Source organism: Martes martes, assembly GCF_963455335.1.
Source record: "Martes martes genome assembly, chromosome: 4".
NCBI lineage: Eukaryota > Metazoa > Chordata > Mammalia > Carnivora > Mustelidae > Martes > Martes martes.
Genome location: NC_137891.1, coordinates 114,429,125 through 114,446,313, shown reverse-complemented (window position 1 = coordinate 114,446,313; position 17,189 = coordinate 114,429,125). Strand labels below are relative to the sequence as shown.

Here is a 17,189-nt window from a genome sequence, read left to right as displayed (position 1 = left end):
TTGGTTTTTTGTTTGTTTTTTTTTTTTTTATCATGAGATTTAGTTCTCCTTTAAAAAAAATATCCTCCACACGATAGTGTCACATCAGGGATTCTTAACCATTTGTAAGAATGTCCCTCTTACTTCAGTCTGGTAGTAAGGGTCTGCTGGCTTGCAGTACATTCTGTTTCATTTTAGTTTGCATTTATGTGTGCTGATTGCTGCGTTTTGTTTTTACATTTCTAAAGTATATAGTGAGTAAACGTTTTTGTTAGAATAAAAAATTTTACTTTTGTTGGAATTTGTCATAGTAAATTTTGAAATTATTTTTGGGCTCTGATTATACATTATTTCCTTATATTTGACTTTAAAGCATAAAACAATGCTGGAAAAGTATTTTAAATTGTAATTAGCATTTGTAATTTCATCTAATAAAGCATTTGTGGCTTAATAAGTTAAAGCACTTTGTCTTTCATTTGTAGGATAAAACTGAGTTATCCAATTATATATTGGCTACTGATCAATAAATGCCTTGAGCATTAGTGGAAAAGTACTATATACAGAGTGCTTCAGTAAAGGTATTCAAAAATACCTTAATTTTAATTTGAATGATCAATTCCTGATAGTCTTCTACTACATTGCTTAAAGGAAAGATGTTCATCATCCACTATGTGTGCTTAAAGTGGTGTAATATGTATGTTTTCCTAACTTTCTAGTGGAATATTCTTGGCCTCAGAATTATAGTTTTTTTTAACACCTTTTTGTTGAAATTTTATTTTATGACTGATGTTCTTTTTTAATGTCATCTTTTTCAATAATGGACTGTTTTTGAAAACACTATTAAAATCAAAGCAAGCATTCTTAAATTTCAGCTTACATTATGGATAATATATAGGTTTGTGACACTAAGGTCAGTTTGTCTTCTAACATAATGGTATGAGTTATCATTTCTCTTTGAAATTTTTGTTTTATAAATGTTGAAGCTATGTACTTGATTCAAGAAACACTATATGTACAGTGCGCAATTATAAATTGCAAACATGGTGCCTACCTTAAATGAACATTAATTTCTGTTTTGTTTTTTTGTTGTTTTTTGTCTTGTTTAGCAAAGTAAATTAGTAAGTGAAGCAATAGAACCTTTGTCCTAAGTATTAATTTTAATTGTATGCATTGAAATACTGTAAGACTCTTAATTTTTAGTGTGTAATCTAAGAACTTTTTAAAAAAAGATTTTATTTATTTATTTGACAGAGATCACAAGTAGGCAGGGAGGCAGGCAGAGAGAGAGGAGGAAGCAGGCTCCTTGCTGAGCAGAGAGCCCGATGCGGGGCTCGATCCCAGGACCCTGGGATCATGACCTGAGCCGAAGGCGGATGCTTTAACCCACTGAGCCACCCAGGTGCCCCCTAAGAACATTTTTTATTTGAACAACAAACTCTAAATAAAAGGACTGTAAATTATGAAAAATAATTTGCAGACTATATCAATAGCAATACTGAAGTAAAAATAAGTAAAGCATCTACCATTCTTAATTATGTACATGACAGTCTCAAGGAGCAGGTGACAAATCCCAAGTATGTATAGGTCTCAGGGTGGAGGGAAATGGAATTACTTACCGAGAAAATACAATTTGTGAAAATTAAGAATATTAGCAAAAAGTCTGTCATGTAAGTAAAAATTATGTGTAAGTCTCAGGGTGGAGGGAAATGGAATTACTGAGAAAATACAATTTGTGAAAATTAGGAATATTTGCAAAAAATCTGTTATATAAGTAAAAATTAACTGAAAATATGCAGAAGATTTTGTAGCTTTAGAGTTTATTATGATTTGCCCAGAACTGAAACTTAGAATATCTTTATTACCATAATTCTGGTTAATAAGGCTTTTGATTATTCAAGATAGGTGATAAGAATATAAGTTCATTTCTTCAAAATATTAATAGAGGAATTTTTTCTGAAAGCTTTTGTGAGAAATTCTTTCCTGATAGAAGATTATTGATCTTTAGCAATTTTTTCTTATTCTGTTTTTTAATACCTACCTTTTGGAATTTTTATAGCAGCTTGACTGTATGCGGTTTTCTTAACCAAGTCATAATCTTTTTTGATTTTGGTTATCAAGGACAGAGCTCTACGTTAACTTTTCTTAATTCCCCAATATTATTGACTCATTTTTCTTCATTTATCCTCTATTATGAGTTGGTCTGTCTTTACTCCAGTAGCATTCTGTTCAGATGTGTGAAATGGGTGTGCAAAATGTTTGAAAGGTAACATCTGTGAAAAACACTTCAGTGTTATAAATTGTGTTACAGTTGTTTATTCTACATTATTTTTATTTATTTATTGAAAGATTTTATTTATTTATTTATTTACAGAGTTCACAAGTAGGCAGAGAGGCAGGCAGAGAGAGAGAGGAGGAAGCAGGCTCCCCTCCAAGCAGAGAGCCTGATGTGGGACTCAATCCCAGGACCCTGAGATCATGACTGGAGCCAAAGGCAGAGGCTTAACCCACTGAGCCACCCAGGCATCCTATTCTGCATTATTTAAATGGTTATCTTCGCTGTATTCTCAAACCTTATTTTATATACTTTTGAAAAATATGGACTCAATTCTCCTTTATTAAATAGGATTAATTAAATGGCAGAGCTTAGATTTCCAAGGAAAGTTTGATTTAAAATTTCTTTAACATTTCAAGCAAGATACTAAATCCATTCCAAGAATAGAGTTGGAATGAAATCCCCAAATCTTTGAAAAATATAAATGAGCTGTCTGTGGGGTAGAAGCAGTACTTGATTGCAGATATGTTGTAATTTGGTTTTATAATTTAAATTATTTTCTTGACTAGCAACAGTATATGGAAATTGTCATGTGCAGATTAGTCAAGAACATTTATTAAACATTGGTGTAAATATAAAACCTTCCTAAATTATTTCTCATAACCATCAAAATATCAAATGTCAGATCAAAGGTGTTTATGAGGTTTGATAATAAAATGAATTCCAGATGCTTATATCCTATGTTAGCTGGCCTCTGCTAGTGTGTACGCATAACCTGTGGAGAGTTTTCTAATGTTCAACAACTTTGGCTATCTTGAGTGTTATAATAGGGATGAATATAATAATTAATGGATTCAATCTTGTGGTGACTATTACTGAGAAACAAATGGGAACAGCTCATAAGTGGTAGTGCTTTTTATAGAAATCTTGTGGGAAATAACTTTAGGAACTAAGTGTAAGCTCAAATACTCAATTAGTATAGAATATTTCTCAGGAATGTTTATAATTTCAATTGTTGACTACTTACACACAAAGGAAACTCAGTGGTTACACCATCAATTCTTTATCTTGTTAGACAAAGTGAATTTGTTACTTCCTTTGTTAGACTTTTTGCTCTCGTTGGCTTCAGGCATTTTCAGAGAATGAAATCTATGAAGTTCTCTAACAGTTTGTTTTTTTTTTTTAAAGCTTACTTAGTCATGGGTGACTTACAAACAGGAATAAAACAACTTCTCTTTTTAGTTTTCTACAACCTAGGTTTTCTGTAGAAGTGACAAGGATATGACTTTTTTTTCATGCAAAGGAAAAAGGAAAAAAAGGACTTGCTTCAAATCTGGATTTTATTTTACCTCTTTAGGAGGGGGATGGTTTAGTGAATGTAGGAAGTATGAAATGACAGTTTGGGAATAATTGCCGTTTAAGAAAAATGATCAGAGTTTATTATGAAATTTTTAAAACTTTATGACTTTTCTCATCAGTTAAAGTGTTTTCAAATCAAAAGCACCAGAAAAATTCAAAGACCCAGTCTTGATTGAAAACTTATATATATATTGAGGTCCATACTTGAGCCTTTGAGTCTTCCAAATTAGTGATGATATTTTTCTTGTGCATTTAAATATTTTCTGTTAAAAGTGGATCTTCCTGAATAAACAGTCTAGAATAGTGTTTTCTCAGTACATTAGAATCACCTGTAAAACTTTTTAAAAATAGTGTCCAAACCTGAAATGAATAGAGAATGGGGCCAGGTATATGTGATGTTAAAAGTATCTCAGGTGACTTAATGTGCTGCCACATTTGAGAACCAGAGGTCTATGTTTTTTTCCTTTTGTTTCCACTTCTTAACTCTAATTATAATGACTTTGGTAAAAGGAACAGCAGTTTATAATTGGGTTGTTCTGGAGCACCTGGGTAGCTCACTCGTTTAAGTGTTGTGCCTTCGGTTCTGGTCATGATCCCAGGGTCCTGGAATCGAGCCCCGCGGGGAGTGTGCTGCTCTCTCTCCCTCCACTCCCTTCTCCGCGCCCCCCAACTCATGGTCTCTCTCTCTCTCTCTCTTCTCGCTCTCTCTCAAATAAATAAAATCTTTAAAAAAACAATTGGGTGGTTCTTCTATATTAAAATAAGTACCGAACTCTTCAATGAAAATTGCCAAGTGGTCTTTAAAGGAATCAAAATTTTTTAGTTCAAAAACAAATTGCTTGATTTTTTTTTTTAATCAATAGAACACATCTTTGGTGATAAGTTTGGGCAAATCATTTAACGTCTCTGGACATTCTTTCTTAAAAAATACGGTAGCGGGGGCGCCTGGGTGGCTCAGTTGGTTGATCGACTGCCTTCGGCTCGGGTCATGATCCTGGACTTCCAGGATCGAGTCCCGCATCAGGCTCCCAGCTCCTTGGGGAGTCTGCTTCTCCCTCTGAACTTCTCCTCTCTCATGCTCTCTCTCACTCATTCTCTCTCAAATAAATAAATAAAATATTTAAAAAAATTATTCTTAAAAAATAAAAATAAAATAAAATACGGTAGCGGAACCCAGGAGTGACTTCCAATTACCTATCTAAACCCTGTACTATGTAACAGAAGTGTGATTTATTTTTCTAATTTAAAAATTTTCAGTAATTTTTTCTGCTTATATGGTATATAACATTCTGGTTTTACACTATGGTATTATATTCATATTCAATGTATTAAATTTTTTAGCCCATACTATCTTGCTGATAATATTTGCTATCTCAAGCATTTATCTCAGTGCTTTGATAGGTAATGGGTATTAAACCAATTCTTGAAGCAAATGTTTGATTCCAGCTCTTTTTTTTTTTTAAGATTTTATTTATTTATTTGACAGACAGAGATCACAAGTAGGCAGAGAGGCAGGCAGAGAGAGAGGAAGAGAGAGAGGAAGAGAAGCAGGTCTCCTGCTGAGCAGAGAGCCTGATGCGGGGCTCGATCTCAGGACCCTGGGATCATGACCTGAACCGAAAGCACAGGCTTTAACCCACTGAGCCACCCAGGCGCCCCAGCAGCTCTTTTTTTTTTTAAACTAAATGATTAAATTTTTTCCCCTTAAGTTTAAAATGAAAATTTTCCAATCCAAGTTTTATATTGAGGTTTAAGGAAAGATGTGAAAATAGAACATATTACATAACATGCATGATATGTGTTCGTTTAGTAGTTCACATTTATTATCTGATTCAATCTTCTTAAGGTAGGTATGCATTTCATCACAGTTCCCTGGAGAATTAGTTGACAGTGTATGTGTTACCACTATACTGCTCAATTTCATTAATATTTTCAAGACCTGGGGCTTCTTCACTAATTGAAATGATGTCTTAAGCTTGGTAGTGAAAATGTGTATGTTGTTCTTTTAATTGCAAAGTCCAGGAACTCATAAATAAGCAGAAATAAACAGTTTTACTTCACTACACTCCTGAAAAGTCAAGTATGTAAGAGTAGAATGAGAACCAAAATGCTGAGTTTAGTCTATCATTATTCATCTATCCATAGTCTGTAAGACTTTTATGAAACATACTATATTGAGTGGTTTTGACTTTTTTATTGCAGTATAATTGACATACGATAGTTTATTATTAGTTTCAGGTGTTTAACGTAGTATTCAGTATTTGTATACATTGCAAAATAATAACTACAATAAGTCTATAGTTACCATTCTGGTTTTTCCATTTAAAAATTCTTTCATGCCTTTTGCTAGTGTCTTCAGACTTGGAGATGCTATTTTTTAAAATTCTGAGCTTTATTTTTATATATCAAAAAACTAAATAATGCCCTTGAATTTTTTAGTAGAACACTAATGTGGTATGTCATATTTTACTTTAAGTTTATACTTAAGAGTTTATGTAAATCATAGAATAATGTAGTTTAGCTGCATATTTGAATAGTTAAGATGTGTAGATGTGCATATAGTATATGACCATATTAATGAAGTCTTTTTTTTTGTTCGAAGCCGAAACCATAATTTATCCTCTAAATGTGAAAGCTCCTTGGATCTATAGCCTCAGTCTTTGCTCTCTGTATTCTTCCCTTCCACCTAACCCCCAACACTTAAATAATACTTAGAGGAGTGACATTAAGATGGTTCTCGTCATTTCAAATACTTGAATTCTTTAAATTAAAGCACTTAATTGAGTGGCATTTAGCAGTTTTAACAATGTCCAGCATCAAACATTTTAGGAGAGGAAAGAACAGTAACACATCCAGTGGAAACTGATGGCATTTCAGGAGACAGAAGGTAATTATTAAAATTAGAATGTTTTAAGTTTGAATAAGATTTGATGTTAACCAGCTGTGGTGCCCTGGAGCCCAAGGCAAATAATGCTTAGGTGGCTCATGGATACTTACCTGGAAAGGTGGATCAAGGCATTAACTGCCGGTTTGGTGCTTTACCACATTGACCTAGGCTTATGATTGGGGAGGAAAGCACCAGAACCAATTGTAAGATAAAGAGGAACCTATGAGCACCGATTTAGAGATCTCATTTGTATCTATCCTCCCACCAATGTCCGCCGTAAAGGTATTTCTAAAGGTAAAGAAGGTAGTATAAAAACCATTTGTTGCTACATAATTGAGGCTGCCAAATAGCTACAGAGTAAATAAAGGATCATTTAGGGTCTTTCCTAGAGTGCTCTTAGCAGAGCAGACTTTGCCATGAAATCAAATAGCTTCACTTTTCATAAAAGACTCAGATTAGTGACATACCCTTCTCTTATAGTAAATTCTTAATTATTTAATTAAGTCCCTTATGGCTATATTTATGGCTGCTTGATAAAAAGGTTTTACTATAATTCAACCTACTTGTTTAAAACCTTATCTGTGTTATAACTTGTTCCTTTTTAAACTATTATTCAAACTCTTTACTATGCTGTTCTTTTTGCCTAAATAATCCAAATTGAAATTTGTGAGTGGATATTTATTCCATTATGTGGAAAAGAAAATATCCCTTTCAAAAAGCAAGTATTACTTTAGAATTTTGACTGGTTCAAAGGTCAAAAACCTGGTTAACTGTAAGAATTTCTTGATTTAAGAGGTTGGTATTAAAGATATTTTCTTGAAATGGCCATTTTATTTCTAATATGAAAATCATTTATAATTTAAATGGTAAGTTTTTAAGCTGGTAAATATTGTAGTATTTCTTTATATACATTTGCAGAAATGTTTCCTAAATTTACTGGAGTAAAACAGAACGATTCTCCTAAAGAACAAGTAAAGGTAAGTTAATTCTTCCATTTTTTACCTTAGAATTTTAAAATGTATGCTGTGACTCACTGGTGTAGTAGTAAATTCTTTAAAATTTGTTTTGAATTCGGGCACCTGGGTGGCTCAGTTGGGTGGGCATCTGCCTTCATATCAGGTCATGATCCCAGAGTCCCAGGATCAAGCCCCTCTCCCCCTGCTCTTCAGGGAGTCTGCTTCTCCCTCTCCCTCTGCTCCTCTCCCTGCTTGTGCTCTCTTGCTCACTCTCTCAAATGAATAAATAAAATCTTAAAAAAAAATTTCATCGTAAAGAAAATTAATACAGGAACTAGTTGGCTACCTTTTTCTAATAAGGTATAACTCTTCTATAAATCAGACAGATTAGTAGAACAAATTATAGAAGTTTAGAATTAATCTTGAGAGTCTAAATACAGAGGGAAGGCCTTGCTTTTCCTATATGCACACAGTAGGATATAGGGTGTGTACAGTAAGGTGGAATTTCTAAGGGTAGTAGGAAAATGGTAGTTAGGGTTTAAGATAAAGCTTTTAATTAACAGCTATTAATTTTTATTACATCTATGATTAGTAAATGACGTGCTTTGAAAAGGATAGAAAGTAATTTTATCTGTTACTAATTCAGGTTATCATTTTCATTAAATTTTTAATCCTCTGTACCCTTCTCAAGTATAGAATTACAGATATATACCTTTATTATATTATAAATTATTTAACCTCACGTAACTAGGTTAGGAATGTACAACATAAATACCTGTCTTGAGGGAGCCCTCAGTTGTGAGAAGAAATAAAATCACATGGTTAAGGGGTTGCATGATTAGTGCTATAATCTCTATTCATAATTTATTGAGAAAGTAAAGAGGAACATACATACTGCCTGAAGGAGGGAGCGCTTACAATGGGTTTTAAACTACAGGGAAAAGGAAGAAATGGTTAATACATTGACACAAAATAAGGACTTTATTTTTCTTTTAATCTAGTTTTATTTAGCAAGTGCTTGATGGGTGGATGGTATACTGTGTAAGAAACAATATCTGATAAATGTGCCAAGGTCATAGTGGCAGAACAAATGCTGTACTGATAAGAAAAAAAGGATTGCTAAGAAGTGTCTTTCAGGAGCTGAGATTTATACCCAAGCTTTGTTTTGAGAAATAGGATGAACACACTAGGGTACACCTTCTGTCCATATAACACACACGTGCATGCCTATGTTCACACATGTGTTTATGTGTATGTCCACATACTTTTGATATTTCTTAAAATCACTTAAAATTCTATACAAATGTATAAAATGTTAGCCAATGAAATTCAACAGGGGATATACTTTTATATATACTTATCTATATATATATATTTAGTCTATTAACATCTGAACTCTAATAATTTTACCGTCACTAAATGTTAACATAATCAAAAATAAAACCATTTTCTGATGGAGCCATAATATTCCATTATATATATGGACCATATCTTCTTTATCCATTCATCTGTTGAAGGGCATCTGGGCTCTTTACACAGTTTGGCGATTGTGACCATTGCTGCTATGAACATTGGGGTACAGATGGCTCTTCTTTTCATGAGGACTTATTTTTTTAAACAGAGGTAGTAGCATGAAGAGAGGCAAAAAAGCACAAGAGGTGTTCAGGGAAATATGGCAACATAGGGTATTTGTAAGAGATTAGTTGGCTTGGGAAATACAACAGGGAGGGCTTTGAATACTTAGGTGAAGTCGTAACTAATATGGTAGGCAAGAGTGAGTTCTTGAAGGCTTTTGAGTAGGAACAAAAAACAGTCTATTGCCATAGGTATTAGAGGAATCAAAATTATATCAATGAATTTTGAAAGCATTCTCCATATGTAGCATATAGAATGCTGCATAATAATCTGTTTGTGGCCAGAATTTTTTTGGTGTCCCTCACTGAGGGATAAAAAGCCCTTTGATAATAAAAGGATTTTTTAAAGGAATATGAATAAATGCATATATTTGTGTGTCTCAAAAAGTGTTTTTTTGTTTTGTTTTGTTTTGCTTAGTTAAACCTCAGCATTTGACTTTTAAGTTTTGGGCTTGGGTCTGTATTATGGTTGGGATAAACATTCTTATGGCATTAGTGTTATTCATGCTAGCATGGATAGGTATTCATACACTCGCCTTATCTACTCATTCACTGTAACTAAGAGAAAGACTCTTAGTCTCTGTATTATCTACAACTTAAAGCTAGGTAAAGTACCTGGGCTTTGGTACTATAACTTAGCTTGCAACTGAACAGATGTTAAGATTCTTGGTAAGTTGCTTGTATTATACCTAAGTCCTATTGCAAACTGTAAATGGGGAGGATAGTTATACCAAACTCATGAGATTATTGTGAGAATTGAAGAGCTATATAAAGGGTTTAGCCTGTTGCCTCATATATTATAAGCATTTAAAAAATGTTAGCTGTTATAACACTACAATTTTTACCTAGTAAATTGATCAGAATTTGTTGATAGTCTTACAGGTCAACTATCTTGTGATTTTTACCCACCCTTCCCATTACGTCTATAATTCAGTAACAAAAAGGGAGTAAAAGAAAGTGGATTAGTCTCTAGATTTGGTTTAAAAGCTCAGTTTTTATTTTCCATAGCTCACAGGAAGACATTGGAAAATAAGCAGCAGTATTTATTTATTTTTTTTTTTAAGATTTTATTTATTTATTTGACAGACAGAGGTCACAAGTAGGCAGAGAGGCAGACAGAGAAGAGGAAGCAGGCTCCCCACTGAGCAGAGAGCCCGATGCGGGGCTCGATCCCAGGACCCTGGGATCATGACCTGAGCTGAAGGCAGAGGCTTTAACTCACTGAGCCACCCAGGCGCCCCAAGCAGCACTATTTAATAAATGCTTAAGTTTGTATGTATTACTAACTAAGATTATAAGCTTCGACTAACTCTACTTAGAACTATAGGATGGCCAAGTCATTTAATCTTTCCAGACCTTGGTTTACTCGTCTATAAGAATGGGATAATTAACACTTTATAAGTTTGTATGACTTAAGTAACACCATTTTTTGAAGCTAGAATTGTTTCTCCTCTTGTGTTTCTATTTTTTTTTTTTTAGTTAAACCTGTTGTGTAGTTAAAACTCTGAAAGACAATTTTATTTATCTTTTGTCTTAACAGATACAATCTTCTGCGCAAGATAAAGCATCTGCAAAAACTACGCTTGTTTGTCAGACTTCATACTCATGTGAAACACCACCAAATCACCACCAGTTAGCATTTAATCATCAAGAAGTAGAAAATTTACAGAGTGTGAAAAACATTTCACCTTTACAAAATCTGCCTCCCTCAGGTAAAAAACTAACTGGTAAATAACTAATAAATTCCAGGTTAGAAATAATCACTGAAGCACATTGTTAGAAATTATCTGCTTTATACCTAAAGGTACTCAATACATTTGGTTTTTTAAAAAATTGTATTTAAATTCAATTGGCCAACATATCATTAGTTTGAGATAGTTCATCAGTTGCATATAACACCCAGTGCTCATCACATCATGTGCCCTCCTTAATATCCATTACCCAATTACCCCATCCCCCCCACCCACCTTCCCTCCAGCAACCCTCAGTTTGTTTCCTATAGTTAAGAGTTTCTCATGGTTTGTCACCCTCTACTTCCCATCCATTACCTTTGAATAAGAAAATTTATATGTGCAGTTCACACTCAACTTATATTCAGGTAGGATATATACATTGGCATAGACCATATATGAAAACCTGTCTCTGCCAGAGTCCATACTCCTAAGTTCTGCAGATTTCCATGCCTATTTGTGTTGGAAAGGTAGGACGGAATATGGAAAAGGTAGAGATTTTATAGGTAGAGAAATTAAGTTATATACATGAGAAATAGTTTACAGCTAAGGAAACATGGGCTAGAAATACTTGCCTGGCAGTGGTTCCCATTTACCAAAACATCTTCCAAATCTGGCTAAATTTTTATATTGTTTGGTTCATTTGACTAAATATCCTGTCTATTAGTCTTGTCAGAAGTGAAGGTATTGCCTATCTCATCCTGATTCTCCTGCTGCTGTATGGCACAAAGGATAATTCTCTGATACTGATGAGCTAAGCCTAGGAGTACCTGAATCTTGCAGTACTATTCAGGTCTAGCCCAGAGACAGGTGTGAATATTCCTTATCCATTTCTCCTTCTGTCTAGGCTGCTTACTGGTTTGTATTTGGCCTTCCAATGACAGGGGTTTCTCCAAAGCAGAAGAAATTTCTACATTGTTTTACTATAGCACAGATTAGGAGGAACAGAGAAGTTTTGGTCCTCCTTTATTGCTTCCAGTGATAGTTCCCTACTGTTCTGTGTTTGAGTATTCCATATTGTATTTAACTCAAGTTTTAGCTCTTCCCAAAGTAACACTGGAGGGCATCCCAAGAATAAAAATAAATGAAGATCCAGAGTATGAAATATTTACATCTGTCCCTTTTGGAAAAAGGTTTTCAAATTATGCAGGAGGATAACTGAAGATGTTGTAATTTTAGGTCAATAATTACCTTGAATACAGGTGTTCCATTTGAGTTTTTTATTTTGTATACAAGTAACTTCAAACAGGAGCATAACAAAATTAGATTTTATATTAGGAAGTGATTGCTGCTTAACTACGAAGGGGCAGATTAAGATGAAGATGCTCTGGTGTAGTTGGGATCAAGTAAAGAAGCTGAGTGCTATAGTCTAGGAAGGAAATTATGAGGACCGTAACTAAGGCAGTAAGTATGGAAAGGATGTGGATGAATTAGAAAAATATTTTTGTGGTGCAGTTGATAGGCTTTGTTAGAATGAATGTCTCACCAAGGCCTCCAGTAGTTGGACTGCCATTAAGTGGCAGTGCTCACTTTGGACATGTTTGAGGTACTGGAGTATCTAACTGGAAATATGCAACTATAAATAGATTTCTAGAACTAACGTGGTATAATGAGAACTGTAATTTAGGAATCACTAGTGTATAGAAGCTGCTTGAACAGACAATGAATGAAAACACCTAGGAAGATGTATAGAGCAGGAAGAGAAAGGTCAAGGGCAAAATTCTAGGAAACAAACCTTCCACAGTAAAAATGGAAAAAGTTAAGTTAAAAAGATGATGTCATAGGGGCGCCTGGGTGGCTCAGTTGGTTGAGCGGCTGCCTTCGGCTCAGGTCATGATTCCAGGGTCCTGGGATCAAGCCCTGCATCGGGCTCCCTGCTTAGCAGAGAGCCTGCTTCTCTCTTTCCCTCTGCCTGCTGCTCTGCTTACTTGTGCTCTCTCTCTGTCAAATAAATAAATAAAATCTTAAAAAAAAAAAAAAAAGATGATGTCATCAAATCACAAAGGTATAAAAGTACCACAAGAGTATATTGGAGTGCATTAAAGTAAGATGAAGAGTGAGGAGAGAGGATTAAAATTAGCAGTGTGAGATTTTTTGCTTTTGCAAAAGGTTTTTTAGTGGTCATTATGATTGGGTTAGAAGCCAGATTTTTGTAAGTTGAGAAGTAATGGAATTTGAATGTAAACGACTCTTTCAGGAAGTTTGTTGGTGGAGAAGATAGCTGTGGCTTTAACAGGAAGATAGTTTTTGTTTTTGTTTTGGGGGGTTTTATTTTGTGGGTTTTTTGTGTGTGGGGATGATGGGGGGTTTTTGGTAAGAGGGGGAGACTTTTTCATTATGTTTGAGTTTTTGAATCAGAGATTTGGACATTTTTAAAGGTTGATCAGAGAGAGCTAGGGTAGAGAAAGGTGTTGTTTTCATTAGAGTAAATTCATAGAAGATTGGTAGGGGTAGCCCTGAAGAAGAACTAGACAGTAGAAAACAAAGAATGCAGTCAAGATGATCTTTTGTTCCTATTTTAAGAAAACATCCTAGAACATCCTATCTGTGAAAAGTCAGGCTTTCAATATTTAAGCCTTCAGTTGGGGCAAGTTTACTGTATTACTTAAATTTTGATTTATGTGTGATTGTGAGTAAAAGGAATTTGTGTGAATATTGTATAAGAGGAATGCTTGGATGATGCCAGAGTGGCTGTTCTATTGCATTTACCAAATTTTTCAGAACCGAGTGGTTTGCATTTGCCAACTGTAGGTGGCACTATGCCCAAGGGAAACTGCAAATGTGTATAAGCTAACATGTATATAGAAGCTTACTTTTCTGGAGTTTAATCTTTTTTTTTTTTTTTAGATTTATTTATTTATTTATTTATTTATTTGACAGACAGAGACCACAAGTAGGCAGAGAAGCAGGCAGAGAGAGAGGAGAAAGCAGGCTCCCCGCTGAGCAGAGAGCCCGATGCGGGGCTCGATCCCAGGACCCTGGGATCATGACCTGAGCCGAAGGCAGAGGCTTAACCCACTGAGCCACCCAGGTGCCCCTGGAGTTTAATCTTGATGGAAATAAATTTTTAGTTAAATCTTTAAACAATAAATTTTTTTTCACTTACACTTTCTTAATAAAAAAGTTTGGCAAAATGTTAGTACATAAAAGCTTTAAGAAATTGAATCAAGTGTAATCAGTTTTTTCAAAACGACTGCCATCATCTCTGCATGAACTGGAAAATGCCCATATTTTTTTCCTTACAATAAGTTGAAGTTTTAAGTTACAAAGGATTACTAGCCTTATCCTTATAACTTACCCATTTTCCAAATTCATTTCCAGCTTTTAAATCTTCCCTCAATGATATTAAGAATTCTTTAAAAACAAATATTTATACTGTCATATGATTATGAGTATGGCAAATGAAAAGGTAAATCAAAGAGTTTGCCATCAAGTAGGAGAAATAAACAACTGGTATACGAAGTAAAAATAATGTTCCCTAAAAGAAATTAAAATTTAAAGAGGTGAGGAAGGCGAAATTACCTGATCTCTTTGGCAGATGTGTATTTTACAGATTAAGTATCATTTGAGCTGGATATTGGAGGAAGAAGTAAGACTTATCTATGTATATCTAGGACTGAAAGGCATTTTGGATGGAGGAAACAACATGCATGAAGGTATTTAGGCAATCAATAATTGGATGTGATTAAAGCTTTGGTTGGATGAATAGGAATATGGGGGAATGAATTTGGAAAGGTAGACCAGATTCAGATCATAAGGAACCTTGATATCTACAGACTTTGGACTTAATGGTAACGGTATAGTCTTTGGGGAGCACTGAAGGTTTTTGTTTGTTTGTTTGTTTGTTTTGAGCAAAGGGTGTGCTTCAAGGTAATTAATCTGCCAATATTATATAGGCCAGTTGGAAGAATGGGCCATAAGGCCCAGAGAAAGAAGAGACCAGTTGGGTTTTTGCAGTAGTAGGAAAAAAAAATGAAGTAATGGGAAGAAAGAAAAGTGAAAGGTTGAAAAAAATTACAAGGGTAGAATAAGCAGGTCTGCAAAAGATAAATATATGCTAGATTTTAAAAACAAAGTATAAGCTTCAATGGCTCAGAGAATATGGGCTACATACTGGTGCAGGTTGAAAAACTTAAGTCTGATGAAAGAGAAGTTTTGTGGTGTTTTGCAGTACCAAAGGGTCATCCCCATAAGAATGTTTTTCAGAGAATTGGACTCTTGACATACTTGGCAGGCTTCTGTGACACTGTTTTCTTCATCATCCCATCTCTTTGAGTGTTCCTTGCAGGTATCCACCCGTTTTTAAATGCTGATAATACTCTGAGTTACATCATTAGCCTTTATCTTATTTATTTCAGAGTATTTCAGCCATGTTCCAAAGCCTAGGTTTACTAAGCTCGTAGTGATCCCCTCAACTTATAGCAGTAGTCTTGGAACAGCCTTCCCATTTACCCAGGTCTGCCGTACATTGATTATTTTCTACTTGTTATAACCTGTAAAAGGTTGGGAGGCAGTGAGCTATACATGCTGCCTGAGTGATCTTGGTGTCTGTGACTTCTAGTCTCATTTTTACAAATCAAGCATCCCGGCCTCATACATATTTATACAACTCTAATGAACCTCTTTTCTTAAACATCACATAGGCATGTCAAACATAGCATGCCAAAACTGAATTTCCCTATTTTAATCCCCACATTTTACTCTTTCCTCTTTAATTTTTTTTTTTTTTTTTTTTTTTTTTTTGCTTTAGAGTAAAACACTGTTGCTTTTTTATCTACCAACAGGACTGGCCTGCATGCCACAGTGGACACTGGGCTCAGGGTATGTGTAGGGTGTGAGGAGGAGGAGATGACTAGGAGGCTGCTCTGAAGGAAAGGAGTGGTCTGGCAGCCAGGCTCAAGAGCCCCTCAGCTTCACTTCCACCAACGGGTAGACCTTGTAAAGGAGTCATGGCAGGCTGTGGCTGTGCCACCAGTAAGATGAAGAAATTCCTGGAAATCTAGCTGTCCATCAAGGTTGAGGTCCAGTTTTTTCATCATGCAGTGAAGGACGCCAGGATCCTTCTAGTTCTTTGTGAAGGCAGCCAGTTCTGTATTCATGAAGGTTAGCAACTCTGTCTTGCAGAGTGCAGTTGTTACCCTCCTATCCAGCACATTTCTGGAAAATAGTAATTAAAAAGACAATGCACTGCTCTGTCTCAGTAGGCCTGGACATTTTGCCATGTGTGCGTGGAGTAGGCACAGAGCCTGTGACCAGGTGGCAGCCATGCTATTCCTCTTTAACTCTTGGTAATAGCGCTGCCACCACTTACCTCAGCCAACTGAGAGTCGGTTAGAACTTACTTCTGTTGACATACATGCTCTTTTTACTTCTTACAATAATCTTAAATAATATCTCGCCTTAAGCACAAAAGGTATGTAGTTGTAAACTTAAAGCTTAACTTCCTATTTTTTCCATTCCTTGTTGAACTGAGAAAATATAGGCATATTGGGCTATGTAGGGACTTACAAATTTAATCTTTGTTCTGTCATTCATGCCTCCATTGTAACCTTTTTCTCACCCTTCTGTGCTCACTCCTATCCCTTGATGTTCCTCTCTTCTTCAAGCCTCAACTTCAACTAGTAGGATTTGGCCAGAGAATCAGTCAAGGGATTGATGAGTAGTAGAAGCTTAAATGTAAGTTCCTACAATATGTAAGTGCCTAGATTTCTGTGAACTTGAATCAGTTAACAAAGATAGCGGCGTAGTTTTCATTTGTCTACTTTGTCCTTTTGCTTCTTGTTAGGGCCTTTAGAAAAGTATTAGGGAGAACTAAAAGAGAAATGACCCAAGTAAGTTCATGCATCAGAATGTTCATGGTTGCATATGACAGAAAAGTCAGTTCAGGATGGCTTGAATGATAGAAGTTATTTTGTTAGCATATACAATCACTAGTCCAAAAGTAGGTCATTTAGGCATGGTTTGACCAAGGCCTAAGCTCGTTTTCTATAGTTATCTTTACCAATAATAAATGAAATATTTGTATGAAAGTTTAACAGCTAATAGGATTTCATAGTTTGTCCTCTTCGCCTGAATCAAGCCAACCTTTTACATTTTATACTCTTCTCACTAGCTATTCTAGATATTTAGTGTCTTAGTTCTTCCATTCTTTGTGTTTTGTTTTCAATTTCACCAAGAAGTATCTTTCCCTATGAGCCCTGCATTGGCTTAGGCCTGCTCTTTCCTAAATGACTCACTGGTGTTGGGGTAGCCTAATGAAAACCTATCTCTGGAGCTGAGGTCAGTTTGCACACTAGAAGACTGCTGTACCATGGAGACAGGTGGAACAGATTTTGGTGGGCGAGCCACAGTGTCAGTTATCCTTAATGTAGA

At 35.2% G+C, this 17,189-nt stretch overlaps 1 protein-coding gene across 1 annotated transcript in view; it reads left to right on the top strand.

Annotated features, from left to right (window-relative positions):
- The window catches only part of BRDT (bromodomain testis associated), a gene marked incomplete at both ends in the record, with an annotated part of 62,634 nt that overhangs the window by 18,900 nt on the left and 26,545 nt on the right, over positions 1-17,189 (top strand). The window contains 2 exons of the mRNA XM_080799912.1: positions 7,416-7,474; positions 10,628-10,799. Coding sequence (XP_080656038.1) covers positions 7,416-7,474; positions 10,628-10,799 — 231 coding nt within the window. The remainder of the gene's footprint in view (positions 1-7,415; positions 7,475-10,627; positions 10,800-17,189) is intronic.